The sequence below is a fragment of the Chrysochloris asiatica genome, unplaced genomic scaffold (genome assembly GCF_000296735.1).
Source record: "Chrysochloris asiatica unplaced genomic scaffold, ChrAsi1.0 scaffold00008, whole genome shotgun sequence".
Lineage (NCBI taxonomy): Eukaryota > Metazoa > Chordata > Mammalia > Afrosoricida > Chrysochloridae > Chrysochloris > Chrysochloris asiatica.
The window spans coordinates 16,298,608-16,313,041 of NW_006408526.1; the positions used below are offsets into that span (position 1 = coordinate 16,298,608).

Sequence of the window (14,434 nt, forward strand, 5' to 3'; positions counted from 1 at the left end):
TGGTCTGAGACCATAGCTAATAGTACAGTCCAGGCCTAAGGGAAGCAAAAGGACACACACAGCACTGGCTTCCCATTTCTTTTAACTGACCATGACTTACCATGAAAAAAAAGAGAGAAAACGTGACTAAAACAAAGTTCTAGGATACAAATGTATCTTTATTACATGTAATATATGCTGTATTTCATATTTTAAACTACTGGTTGAAATGAACTAATTTCATGACTCACATTTTAGAACCTACTATTCTAGAAGACCCAAGTAATAATACCCGTAATATGCTTCATATCATAAAGCTTCAGCTAAAGATCATCATTTCAGATTTCTTCCAATTTCATTTTATCCTCACTGCTATTATAAGCCTTAGCATTTTTGGTTTAAAGGGAGGACTAATTTTTTTCTCAAAAAGAAACCAAATGTTATTTCTTAAGAATACATCAAAGTGCAGAGAACAACAAACCTATACTGACATGCAGATGTTTGAAATTAGCTAACCTCACTTACTAATCCAAATGATTCATTCCTGTACCCAACAATCTAAATTCTTACCTAAATAAATTCACAAATTATTACAGGTAATCAAACTTCAAAACTAAATCCAAGAACTTATAGTTGTATGCTAAATTGAAATTAACAGGAAAACAAACAGTAATTCCACAATTTCAAAAAAACAAAGTGCAAACATATACCAGCCATTAAGGAAGATAATAATGCAAGGCTCCAAACCAGTTCAGTCATGGCTGACAAAGCATAATCAGAATGGATCTGAATTTGTAAAATGTGGGTATACTGGAACAAGATAAATTATGGGTCAAAACCCTGGAATGGAAGATTCAGAGAAGCTTAGTGAGCCCTTTCAGTAGTCTGATGTAGGAGACAGGATTATTTCAAGGACTGTGGAAACCAACAAACATTCAAAGCAGTGCAGATGGATGCCATCTTTGAGCCAGGTACCATTGCTTACAACTGTGCTGGTTAATAGATTTGGTTGCTATACAACGGGCATGCTGCTCTACTTTTCTAAGGAGAATAAGTTTATAGTAATCATTGCAATGAAACGATGGTGTAAAGCCAATGTTCTCCCATGTAAACTATCACTCAGTTCACAATTAAAACAAAACACATACAATCTCAAAAAATATAAAATATTACAAAGGAGATGAAGATAAGACTAATATAGCACTCTGCAGAAAAACTACAAGTACTATGGTAAAGGAACAATAAAGTTTTATGAAAACAAAGGGCAAGACTTATTTCAGTCAAGGGAAATAAGAGGAGTTTCTGAGCATATATAAAATAGATCTTGAAAGATAAACAGGATGTAGACATACAGAGATGAAGGGAATTCAGTTAGAAAAAAAACCAGATGGAGAAAAAAGAAATTCACACGCAGGAGTCTGCAGAAAAATATGAGGCAAAGTGACTGCACTAGTTTGGTGAAACAATAGATCTCAGAGAAAACAATTTGCCTTAAATATCAGTATAAACAAATTCATAAATTATTACAGCTAATCAAACTTCAAAACTAAATCCAAGAATTTACAGTTGTATGCTAAATTGAAATTAACAGGGAAACGAATAGTAATTCCACAATTTCAAAAATACAAAGTGCAAACATACCAGCCATTAAGGAGGTTTGGACTCTGTTTAGTAGGAAACTACAGGGACATATAAAGAAGAAGAGTAAATATAGCATCCTTTTTTTCAGTCCAGGTCCTGAATAAGTTGAGAAATAAAAAATAAAAACATAGGAGACAAATAGCTAAACTGGAACAGATTTCAGAAAGCCAAGTGAGCCTGTAACTGAACCCCACAATGAGCAGACATTCCCACTTGAAGAAAGCACTGTGGCAACTGCCACTGTTACCCCATTAACCACCAGGTCTCTGCAAACAGCCTGTTCCAAAGAGCAAGAGACACTGGCTAAGGTAAATAAGCCCACTAAGGTTTTTCTTTGCAACTGTCTCAATAGGAAATTTACTCTAAATCCTCAGTGAGAGAATGAGAAAAGAGGGTGTCATGAAATACCATTAGTGGTTCTTCCTCCACCAGGAAAGTGTATATTTGATTCACTGAAGGCTTCTAACCAGAAATACCATAGTCAAAGATGTACTTTGAGAAAATTAATGCAACATCAGTTATGGGATGCTGAAAAACAAACTAAAATTGTAATTGTCCAAGAATAAATAAGGGCCTGAACCACGTGTCTAAGTTTAATTTCTTATTTCTAGGTGCTGTCCTCAGTTCATTAAACATGAGCATAACACACCAGTTTAAGATGAGCCAAATAAGGCATAGAGAGGTAAAGTAACTTTCCCAAGGAAACACAATTAATAGGTGGCATCCTGGTGTGGCAATGTGGATTACTGTGCTGGACTGCAAAGTCATTTGAAAGCAAGGTCAGCAGTTTAAGCTCACTAGCTGCTCCCCAGAAACCCTATACAGGGTCACTATGGGTCAGAACCAACTCAATAGAACTTAACAACAAGAACATTCAAACTAAAGCAGCAGCAATAGAAATAAGAGAGATAACACAGGTACAAAGATTAATTACAAAAATGATAGTGGTTAGAAAGTCTGGAACTCAAAACTAGAAAGTTGACAAAATAAAGAAGACAAAATTATTACAGTTTCCTATGAAAAGTGAAAGTAGGACTACTTAACAGTATTTTCAAGAAAACTAACCACTATCTCAACCTATTAAAGATAAGTAGCAGCTTACTATGGTCTATTTGTTGTGAAGAACAGGTTAGAACACGAGCAACATTTATAACTACAAACAATGGTTACCCTAGCACACCAGATCATCAAGTCAACAAACAGCAGAGCAGGACTCAGAAAGAAGCATGTGATATTAATGGGTAAAAATCAATTCCCAGACTTCACACCGTTCTGCTTTTTGACCCCGCAGGAGCAAAGTGGCTCTGTAGGATAAACACTGGGCTGCTAACAACATGGTTGGTGATTTGAGCCTACCAGCTACTCCTCAGGAGAAAGATGAGGCTTTCTGTTTCCCTACATTTACAGTCCCGGAAATGCTATACAGGGTCTCTATGAGTCAGAATGAATTCGACAGTGTTTAACAACAACAACTGCTATTTTATAAAGCTAACTAAATACTCTAATAGATACCGGTTTTATAGGTCTGATTCTGCTGTTTATTGTTTCATATGGCTCTTATTCATGGATTATCCAGCTATGGATCATGGACAGGCATGCCTGATTTTACTGTGCTTCACGGACACTGCATTTGTTTTTATAAACTGAAGGCCTGTTGAACCCTGCACTGAGCAAATCTACTGGCTCCATTTTTCCAACAACATATTGTACTCACTTTGTCTGTGTTTATTTTGGTTATTCTCACAATATTTCAAACTTTCTCATAATGCTACTATACATTTAGCAGACCACAGTACAATGCAAACACAACTTTTATATACACAGGGAAATGTGAAGAAAAAAAAAATCCATATAACTCATTTTATTGCAATATTCTTTCATTGCAATGGTCTGGAATCCAAACTTCAATATCACTGTATTTTATGCTATTTAGATTATGACCTCACAATCCCAATTACTTTATTTATGGGAAACTTTTGAGTCCTAGGCTGACAGTTGTTGTTAAGTGCCATCGAGGTGATTCTGACCCATAGCGATCCTCTATAGTTTCCAAGGAGAAGCTGGTGAGCTTAAACCACTGACCTTGTAGTTCAAACAACTTTGCAGTCTGACACATTAGCCCACAATGCCACATCAGGACTCCAAGCTGACAGGTGATGTTGTTAAGTGCCTTGGAGTCGGTTCTGACCCATAGCGACCTTGTATAGAGTGTCCGAGGAGCCACTGGTGAGCTTAAAATGCTGAGATTTCAGTGCAAATGACTTTGCAGTCTGGCACATAAACCCACAGAGCCACACCAGGCTGACAGTAGGATGCTCTAAAAAAGACTGATGGCTACTTCTACTGAGCGCTTCAAGGCACTACCAAATCAGGACTGTTGTTGCTGTTATTGTATGCCATAGAGTCAATTCTGACTTACAGAGATCCTCTTGATAGTACAGGACCATTCCACTGGGATTCCTACTTTGAGCCACATGGTCGGCTGTGCAAGCTCCCCAGCCGCTCCTCAGAAACCCTATATAGGGTCTCACTGAGTCAGAACCGACTCCACAGCACTTGACAACAACGACAAATCTTTCCAGGAGGCGCTCACCAGAGCTTTTCTCTTACAGAGTGGCTGGTGTGTTCAGACTCTCGACTTTCTATTTAGCAATTGAGAGCTTCATCACTGCACCAGCAGGGCTCTAACTTGGGAATACTTTAAAATAAATTCTCAACTTGAAGATTTTCAAACCACAAAAGTATAGCATGAATTCAAGTAACAGACCTCTATGAGTGCAAGCTATAAACCACAACAGGGCCAGCTTGCAGTTATATATTGCCAAGGAAATATTCCCCATGCACCATGTGAAATACCTTATAAAACAGGCACATTTTCTTGCCTTTCAATCAGATTTTTTCCAACTTCATCTTGTCATTGAGAATATACCCCTCCAGGGTCCCAGATTAATATAATCAAACTTACCCACGTCATACAAGCTTTTTAATTTACCTCCTATCCACCCCCAAGCATTCATTAAAATTGAAGTTCTAGATTACCAAGATTGAATGATGCACCAGAAAAGTCACCGGCTTCAGTGTGTCTTTATAAATGTCTCAAGATTCATGTCTTTGCCTCCCTATTTCTGGGTCTTTAAAAACGCACCAGAAAAGCCACCAGCTTCAGTGTTTCTTTATAACCTTCTCAAGATTCAAACTTTTGCCTCCTCATTTCTGGGTCTCTGAAAATGCACCAGAAAAGCCACCAGATTCAGTGTCTTTTCATTTCTGAGTCTCTAAAAATGTGGGTTTACTTTAAGGACCCCTGGCTGTATAACAGTTAAGTACTCAGCTGACAACTAAAAGAGTGAATCCTAATACAAACTATGGATGTTAGTTATTATACATTAAACAGATACATTATTAAATCTTGCCATAATAGTGGCAATAATAAAACATAAGACAAGTGGGTTTGCTTTAAGGAGCCCTGGCCATAAGAGTTAAGTACTCGGCTGACAACAAAAAGCCTGGTGGTTTAAGAACACTCAGCAGCTCCACAAGAGAAATAATCTGGCAATCTAATCCCATGACAATTACAGCCTAGAAAACCCTAAGGGACAGTCAGTGCTGGGCTATCACTTGCGGGGGAGGGGGGAGCTACAGGTCAAAATCAACTCACCACCACCTAACAACAAGGTTTCTTTTATATTTTATCTAGAATGCTCCTTAAAACAGAATCATTTTTCAGGATATCTAATTCATCATGTTAACATAAATAAAAATTGAGAGGGTTCACTTTTAATTCAATAGTTTTTACTTAAACTCAATATTTACTCAATTAATCTAGATTTAAATACACCAGATTTATAAATCTCAGTATACCTTTAAACTGACTTCTTACAGGAAACTTATTTTAAAAGAACTCAAATCACATTTAATGGTTGTTCTCATTAATTTTATTAAATAACATAAAAGATAAAGGAAAAAGTTTATGTTTAATTTTTCAAGTTTCTTAAAGGAAAAATGAAGCATTTCAAACATTCTCTTACCTGCTCCACAGCTTGGGCTTTCTCCTGCTCAATTTTCCTTAGAGTTTCTTTTTCTGCTTTGACTGATGATAATGACACAGTTTTAACAGACATAAAGTCAACAGTCATCCATTCATCCCTCTGTGAATAAAAGGAAGTCATTTCAATCTGAACTGATCAGAATGTAACAAGAAACAGTACTATAAACCTGGACATCCACTTGGCTGTGGAACTTTAAGCAAGTTTCTCACTCTCTGTAAATCTCCTTCTCCTCCCTCCTCTAGACAATGGAATAAAAATCCTTCCTTTTTATCAACAGCATAGGAGCAAGCTCCTAATACAAACTATGGATGTTAGTTATTATACATTAAATAGATACATTATTAAATGTATCAATATTGATTCATCAATTGTAACAAACGTACCATACTAGTGAAAGATGTCAACAATTGCTGAAAGTAGGGAGGTATATGAGAACTGGTTGTACTTTCTGTTCAAATTTTCTATAAACCTAAAAGGAATATTAAAAGCACCATGGACTGCCAAAAGAACAAACAAATCTGTGTTAGAAGAAGTACAGCCAGAATGCTCCTTAGAAGCCAGGATGGTCAGACTTCATCTCTCATACTTCAGACATATTGCCAGAAGGGACGAGTCCCTGGAGAAGGACCTCATGCTTGGTAAAGTGGAGGGTCAGCGAAAAAGAGGAAGACCCCCCCCAAAAAAGATGGATGGGCACAGTGGCAGCAGCAATGAGTTCAAGAGCAGCAATGATTGTGAGGTTGGTGCAGGACCAGGCAGTGTTTCGTTCTGTTATGCATAAAGTCGTATTAGTTGGTACCAACTTGACAACACTTAACAACAATAAAAGGACTCTAAAAATTAAAGTCTACTAATTTAAGGAGAAAAAAAATACTGTCTTCTTGCAGAATTCTTATAATAAATAAATGAATTATCAGATATAAAGCATCCAATGCCTGGCAGTAAACAAGCATCCAAGAACATCGGTTCACATCTACCTTCTTCCTTCACCTGTGAAAACAGTGGATAAATTACATTCTTCTTTGGGCACGCAAATGACCATCTCAAATATGTGAATTATATAACTGTAAGTGTTGCTAACAAAATCATGGCATAAAGTAAGGAATCAAATTTAAAAAAAGAAAACTGACGGTAGAAAGGTCGGATAGTGGCAACAGCGCAAAGGTTCAGGTGCATACAGGAAAGTGCCACTTCTCTGTCAACACCAAAGGCAGGAAACCCTCTAAGGTGAGTACTCACTGCCTCACAGCAGGGGAATCAGCACCTAAAGCGTCAGCAAATGGCATTGCTGCCAATTACTCAGAGAAGCACACTGTTTTCAGGTTAGTGTTTCTCCTGTAGAAACTAAAATCATCTTTCATTTTAGCACTCATCTACTCTTTAGTCAGGTGGCTTACCTGAAGAGTTTCGTTGTCATCTTCTTTTTCTGACTTTTTATCTTTCATTTTCCAGGCCTTTTCTTTGCTAGGATTTTGCGAGGGAGCAGCTTCAACCCACTCATCTTCAGAACTCTAAGAATACTTAGCACGTAAGTGAAATTCTTAAATTTACATACTTTGATATAAAAATTCTGTGCTATTGTTAAATGGTAGAAACTCGGCTGTCAAATATCCTAAATAAAATTCTTACACTTTCTCTCTCCGTTAAAAAAATGAAATTGAAAATTTAAAAACCACCCACTACTTTGAGTTCAGCCCACAGAGCAGCAACCAAATTAATTGTGTTTTCTTCATAGTTTATTATCAAATCAAGGAAAAACAGAAAAAAAACAAAAATTAGAGTTGCCAGGAGATAACACACTCTAGCACAGAGCTGCAATTCCTTCTGACATCAAACAATGTTGACATCTTTGCCTAAGTGTAACAGAGAAAATACACCTAAGTAAATCAGTTTGTTGCTTGCCTTTAAGTTTTAAATTTTGAAATTTCCCTGCATCTAAAAATACACAGCTCGCAGGTGACAGCTAGGCTGGAAAGGTGCTCATGTTTAAATACAAGATGATTAAATCATCCAAGAAGTATTTAGTCACTATCCACTGTTTTCAGCCTCATGCCGTGTTTTGGCTTTTGTTTTCAACAAATATATCGTTCACACTGGCTCCTTAAAACAACCCAGCCAAGTGTAACTTTAGTTTTACACATAAACAACCCAACCCACCAAACCAAACCACAGCCATCAACTCAATTCTGATTCACAGTGACCCCACAGGACAGAGTGGAACTGCTCCTTGGGGCTCCTGAAACTGTAAATCTTCACGGAAGCTGACAGCCACATCTCTCTCCTGTGGAGTGGCTGATGGGTTTGAACCACTGACCCTGCAGTTAGCAGTCTAAAGCTTAACCCACAGTGTCACCAGGGTTCTTACATATAAAGAAGCAAAATCAAATCAAATCCACTGCCATCTAGTCAATTCCAACTCATAGTAGCCCTCTAGGGCAGAGGAGAAGTCTGCCTTTGAGTTTCCCAGACTGTAAATATTTACAGGAGCAGACAGCCTCATCTTTCTCCCTTCGAGCAGCTGGTGGGTTTGAACTAATGACCTTGCAGTTAGTAGTCAAATACTTAACCCACTATGCCCCCAGGGCTCCTTTACAAATAAGGAACACTCCCCACAATTAAGTATCTTGTCCAAAGTTACATGGTATGCAAGTGGGAGAGCAAGGCTACACATTCAGGTAGATTTGGCTCTAAAATCGATTCTGTTTGGGAACTATAGAACTTAAATATAGAAACTACTTGTTAAGGTGTGAGCACCATTTAGAACCTCTGAAGTCAAGCATTTATTTACCAGTTTTACATTTATCTGTGACTATTAGACTAATGTCGGACTTTCCCAACAGGCAGCAAGTTCCATTAGTCAGAAACCACATCTATCATTGGCCTACTTTATACCCACAAGTACCTAGCTTAGAACCTTGGCAGGTAGTAGTATCTTCTTGGCAAGAAGTATCTTCTTCAATGACATACTCAAAGCTTTTACCATTTCCCATTCCCCTTGTTCTTGTTGTTGTTGTTAAGTGCCGTCGAGTCGGTTCTGACTCATAGCGACCCTATACAGGGTTTCCGAGGCTGTATATCTTTACGGGAGCAGAACGCCTCATCTTTCTCCCGTGGAACCGCTGGTAGTTTCCAACTGCTGACCTTGAGGTTCACAGCTGATTCGTCCCATTCCCCTTACTCTCAGAAAATTCTCTTTTCTTCCTCATCAAGAAAAATGAGACTACTTAAGTTTCCTATAAACGTATTTATGTCTGTGCTTATTCTCATCCAGAGTAAAAGGGCACATTACATTTAGAGGGAAAAAAGATTAAGAAAGACTATAGAATTCCTAATAGAAAGTAAACCAGAAGCCAATGAATTCACATTTTACAGTACAGAAAGAAAAAGAACCATAAACCTGAAATTCTGTACTTAGCAAAAATAAAGAACAGGCTCTCTGCTCCTCTGACAGGCAGCCGCAGCTTCTCTTGCAGTAGCAGCCGCATCCCTGAGACACAATGGTGAAGGTAGGAATCAACAGATTTGGCCAAATTGGGTGCCTGGTGTTAAATCTAGCAAAGTGGAGGTTATTGCCATCAATGACCCCTTCATTGACCTCAACTGCGTGGTATACATGTTCCTGTATGATTCCACCCATGGCGAGTTCAATGGCACTGTCAAGGCTGAGAACAGGAAACTTACCATCAATGGGAAGCCCATCTCTATCTTCCAGGAGCGAGATCTCATTAACATCAAGTGGGTGATGCTGGTGCTGAATATATTGAGGAGTCCACCGGTGTCTTCAAACATTGGAGAAGACTGGGGCTCACTTGAAGGGTGGTGCCAAAAGGGTAATCATCTCTGCCCCTTCTGCTGATGCCCCCATGTTTGTGATGGGCGTGAACCACGAGAAGTACGACAACGCCCTCAAGATTGTCAGCAATGTCTCCTGTACCACCAACTGTTTGGCGCCCCTGGCCAAGATCATCCACGACAATTTTGGCATCATGGAGGGACTTATGACCACAGTCCATGCCATCACTGTCACCCAGAAGACTGCGGATGGCCCCTCTGGGAAACTGTGGCGTGATGGCCATGGGGCTGCCCAGAACATCATCCCTGCATCTACCGGTGCTGCCAAGGCTGTGGGCAAGGTCATCCCTGAACTGAATAGGAAACTCACTGGCATGGTCTTCCGTGTCCCCACTCCTAATGTGTCTGTCATGGACCTGACCTGCCACCTGGAGTAAGCTGCCAAATATGATGACGTCAAGAAGGTGGTGAAGCAGGCATCAGATGGACCCTTAAAAGGCATCCTGGATTACACCTGAAGACCTGTGACTTTAACAGTGACACCCACTCTTCCACCTTTGATCCTGGGGCTGGTATTGCCCTCAACGACCACTTTGTCAAGCTCATTTCCTGGTGTGACAATTAATTCGGCTACAGCAACAGGGTGGTGTATCTTAAGGTCCACATGGCCTCCAAAGAATAAGAGCCCCCTGGACAACCAGCCCTAGCTACAGCACTAGAGGAAGAGAGAGGCCCTCAGCTACTGGGAATCCTTACCACAACTGTACCCCCCTTACACACTGAGAAGCTCCCATCTTCACAGTTTCCATCCAGACCCTCTAGAGAAGGGGAGGGGCTTAGAGAGCCCAGTCTTGTCATGTACCATCAATAAAGTACACTATCCAGCCAAAAAAAAAAGAAAGAAAGAAAGAAAGAACAATTTGTAAGTTCAAACCAGCCCTGGAAAATCTCAGTTTCCCTTCCCTGGTCAGTTCTGACCTCAGTCGCTCCAGGCAGTCCTTTCTCATTCCTATTTACCCCAGACCTGGTCATCAGGTACTGCTTCCTACTCTATTTCTTCAGGTCAATAACTGATGGAAAAACTTTCAGAAACTTCAAGGATAGGACTAAATTTACTCAGGAAGGATAAAGGACACAAACAAGAAGGATGAGGTCCAGGAAGGATCTTCAGCACAGAACTTCTATATCCCTCCTGAAAGCAAAATGTTTGCACTCTCTCCAATCTGGAAACCCCAGTGAGCTGCCATCTTTCAAGGCCTTTATTACCCTTAAGACTTAAGCAGTATCAGGACCCAAGGTGATTCCTTTTAGATGGTAGGCCTCCACTCTCTTGTCTCGGATATGGTCTGGCTCTCAGGAATTAGGACCAAATTGTTTACTAGAAAGGATTTCCACACCTCGCAAACTCACATCCCTATATTCCTGAAAATAAACATGAAGGATTTAACCTACTTTCTTGTCCTCTGGGTGTCCTCTCATCCCAGAAGGGGCTAGACACCATAGACTCCGCAACTCTCTTCCTTTTGTTCTAAAAGTACATATGCATATAACAGGGATAACAAACTCTCAAATGTCTTCAAACTCTTCCCTTTTGTTTACAATAATGTTCTTTCCTATTTCTTCCAATTTTCTAATTCTTTTTAGCGTCTTTTATTTCCTATCTGTACTCCTGGAGTGGCGCTGTAGGGTAAGGACTGGACTGCTAACCACAGGGTCAGTGGTTCAAACCCACCAGTTGCTCCTCAGAAACTGACTCGGCGACACTTAGCAACGACAACTTCCTATCCGAACCTTCAATAACAGTACTGTTCTTTGTTTTCAATTTCCTTAAGCATTCCATCTAGTTCAATGGTTTCAACTAGCAATGATTCCCAAACCACATGGTTATACTTTCACTTTTCTCTAGAATCCAAGATCCACATTTCCATTATTTCTTAGACAGCTCCAAGTTTCACAGGAATTTTCAGGATAGCTAGTAATAAATAGTTTTGTTTTTTTTTAAAGTTCCCATATATTATTCTACTAAATAAAATTTTCTCAAATGACTGATCTGGTCAGTTTTACTGTATACTTACAGATGAACTATCAGTTGATTCATTTTTTTCATACTTCTGTTTCTTACTCTTTTTCTTCTTATCTTTCTTTACCTTTTTTGAATGCTTTTCTTTTTTCTTCTTTTTCTTCACTGAGTGTTCCTATAAATAATCATTTTGAACAGGTTAAAAACAGGAATTTAGTTTCCATCTTATTTTAAAAGTAAGCATTTTGAGAGGAAAAAGAAAATCCATTTTCCAAAAAACTTGAAACGTTTCATCAAATGAGACTGGAATATGTGCAGCTAAATACAATCTTCCAGAGAAATGTTAGTATCCATCTATAATGCATGTCCCATTGCTGTGGCGTGGGTTCTGACTTACAGCGACCCTACAGGAAAAGCAAACCTGCCTCATAGAGTTTCCAAGGCTCAAAGCTTTATGGACGCAGATTAGCACATCTTTCTCCCATAATACATATGACTAACTAGATCTAAAATATTACACAGTTCAAAATATATTTTGTCCTTTATGTCTTAACCTTATTTTCCCCAGAAGCATGTCTGACCTGTGCTTCATAGGAATAGGCCTTGGGCTAATTTTGAGTTTGATTTTCTTTCTCCCTAGTGAAGCTGCTTTGTTATATATTTATATGACCTAATAATTTTCTATAAATCCCTTTGGGGACACAGAGAAACAGCAACTGCAGAGGCAGCACGGCAAGAAGCAATGGCAGAGGCAGTGGCATGGGAGACAGAGCAGCTGCAGGCTCTAGGCCTATGGACTGAGTAAAGCTGAGTGCCTACAGGCAAGAGACTGGCTTAAAGAATGTGCCCTTTGAGCATTCACAGACTGGCTAAAAGAGCTTTGTAACACTAGCCTGAGCTGGGCAGAGGCCAAGGGACCGACCACAGGGCTGAGAAGCCTAAAATAAGACTGAGGCGTGCCTGCAGTATGGCAGACAAGAGGAGTTTCTGACTGGAGAACTGCTATATCATGAGTTAGCAGTTCTGAATTGTACTCTCTTCACCTCCCTAATAAATCCCATAATCATGAGTATGGTTATGAGTTCTGCGTGGTCACTGCAATGGCTTTGTTGAATTCAGATGTGACGTGGAGTGCTGTGGGATGGATGGTTGATGTCAGAATAGGGTAAAGAAGGTTGTAGGGTGAAAGCATGTCTGACCTGTGTTTCATAGGAATAGGCCTTGGGCTGATTTTCAGTTTGATTTTCTCTCCCCCTAGTGAAGTAAGGGGAAGTCACACATGGCTCTCATGTGGTCTTTGCACACCTGTTGATGTATTTATTTTATTCTACCTATCAAATGAACCCACAAATAAATTTATATTAAAACTAAAACTTCTCTCATATGTTTATGGTAAGAAACCTCAGCTATATGATCTATTAATATATATATACACATACATATCACATATATAGTATTGTTGTTAAGTGCCGTTGAGTCAGCTCCAACCCATAGTGACCCTCCATAGGGTTTCCAAGGAGCAGATGGTGAGCTTGAACCACCGACCTTGCGGTCCAAACTGATTTTGCAATCCAGTGCATTAACCCCCAGTGACACACCCATAACATTATATATTGTTGTTGTTAAGTGCCACTGATTCAGTGCCAACTCATAGTGCTCTGATGCACAACAGAAAGAAAAACTGCTCAGTAGTGTTTCATCCTCACAGTCTTTCTGAAGCTTGAGCCCACTGTTTCAGTGATTATGTCACTCCATCTCACTGAGGGTATTCTTCCTTGTCACTGACAGTCTATCAAGCATGATATCCTTTTCCAGAAAACATATCCAAAGTATGGGAGACGAAGTCACAATCGCCATCCTAGCTTCATTCTGGGTGTACCTCTTCCAAGACAGAATTGTCTGCTCTTCTGGCAATCTGTGGTATATTCAACATTCTTTACCAAAACCATAATTCAAATGCATCCATTATTCTCCACTCTTTCCTATTCATGTGTATCATTCACATGTATATGAGGCAATTAAAAACACCACAGCTAGGGTCAGATGCACACTTGAATCCTCAAAGTCACATCTTTACTCTTCAACACTCCAGAGAGATCTTGTGCAACACATTTGCCCAATGCAATATGTCCTTTAATTTCTTTTCTCTGCATTTAAAATAATCCATTGTATCCTGTAATTTACCTGGCATCCTCACCACCTGGGTCTCTGTTGCTATATTTGTCCCTTCTTTAACATTGATATACTTTTGGTCTTCAGTTGTTCTCTCAGCTCCTTTGATTTTGTTGTTGTAGTCTTGTTCTGTTCTAGACTCTGCTATCTGTTGACTGAGTTCCAGGTGGTGTTGCCACACCTGTCAATCTCTGTTTGTTGTCTGTTCTTGTTGGTTTTTCAGTCCACAGAACTCCCTTTAGGATGTTTTGAAGTGCTGGGTTGGTTTTGATAAAATCTCTCAGATTCTGTTTATCCTGGAATGTTTTGATTGCATCACTGTATTTGATTGATAGTTTTGCTGGATAGACGATTCTTGGTTGACAATTTTTTCTTGTAGGGCTTTGTATCTGTCTCCCCATTGCCTTCTTGACTGCATGGTTTGTTCTGAATAGTCAGAGCTTAATCTAATTTGCTTGCCTTTGTAAGTGACATTTCTCTTCTCCCTGGCAGCTCTTTCCCCCTTGTCTTTGATTTTGGAGAGCTTGATTATTATACGTCTTGGAGACTTTCTTTTGGGGCCTATCCTTCCTGGGGTACGTTCGGCTTCTTGAATGTTTATCTTCTCATCTTTCAAGATGTTAGGGAAATTTTCTTCCAGAAGCATTTCAACTAGCTCCTCTGTGGACTTCTCTGATTCTTCCTGTTCCGGAATGCCAATAATTCTTACGTTATTCCTCTTCATGTTTTCCAGAATGAATCATAGACTGTCTTCTGAATTTTTTATCCTTTTAGCTGCTTG

General features: G+C 39.4%; 1 protein-coding gene across 1 annotated transcript in view; it reads right to left on the reverse strand.

Moving 5' to 3' along the window:
* The window catches only part of CWF19L2 (CWF19-like 2, cell cycle control (S. pombe)), a 118,594-nt gene that overhangs the window by 88,753 nt on the left and 15,407 nt on the right, over positions 1-14,434 (reverse strand). Inside the window, exons 3-5 of the mRNA XM_006833957.1 lie at positions 11,537-11,656; positions 7,067-7,180; positions 5,649-5,768 (exon numbers count right to left, since the gene is read on the reverse strand). Of these exons, the coding sequence (XP_006834020.1) occupies positions 5,649-5,768; positions 7,067-7,180; positions 11,537-11,656 (354 nt within the window). The remainder of the gene's footprint in view (positions 1-5,648; positions 5,769-7,066; positions 7,181-11,536; positions 11,657-14,434) is intronic.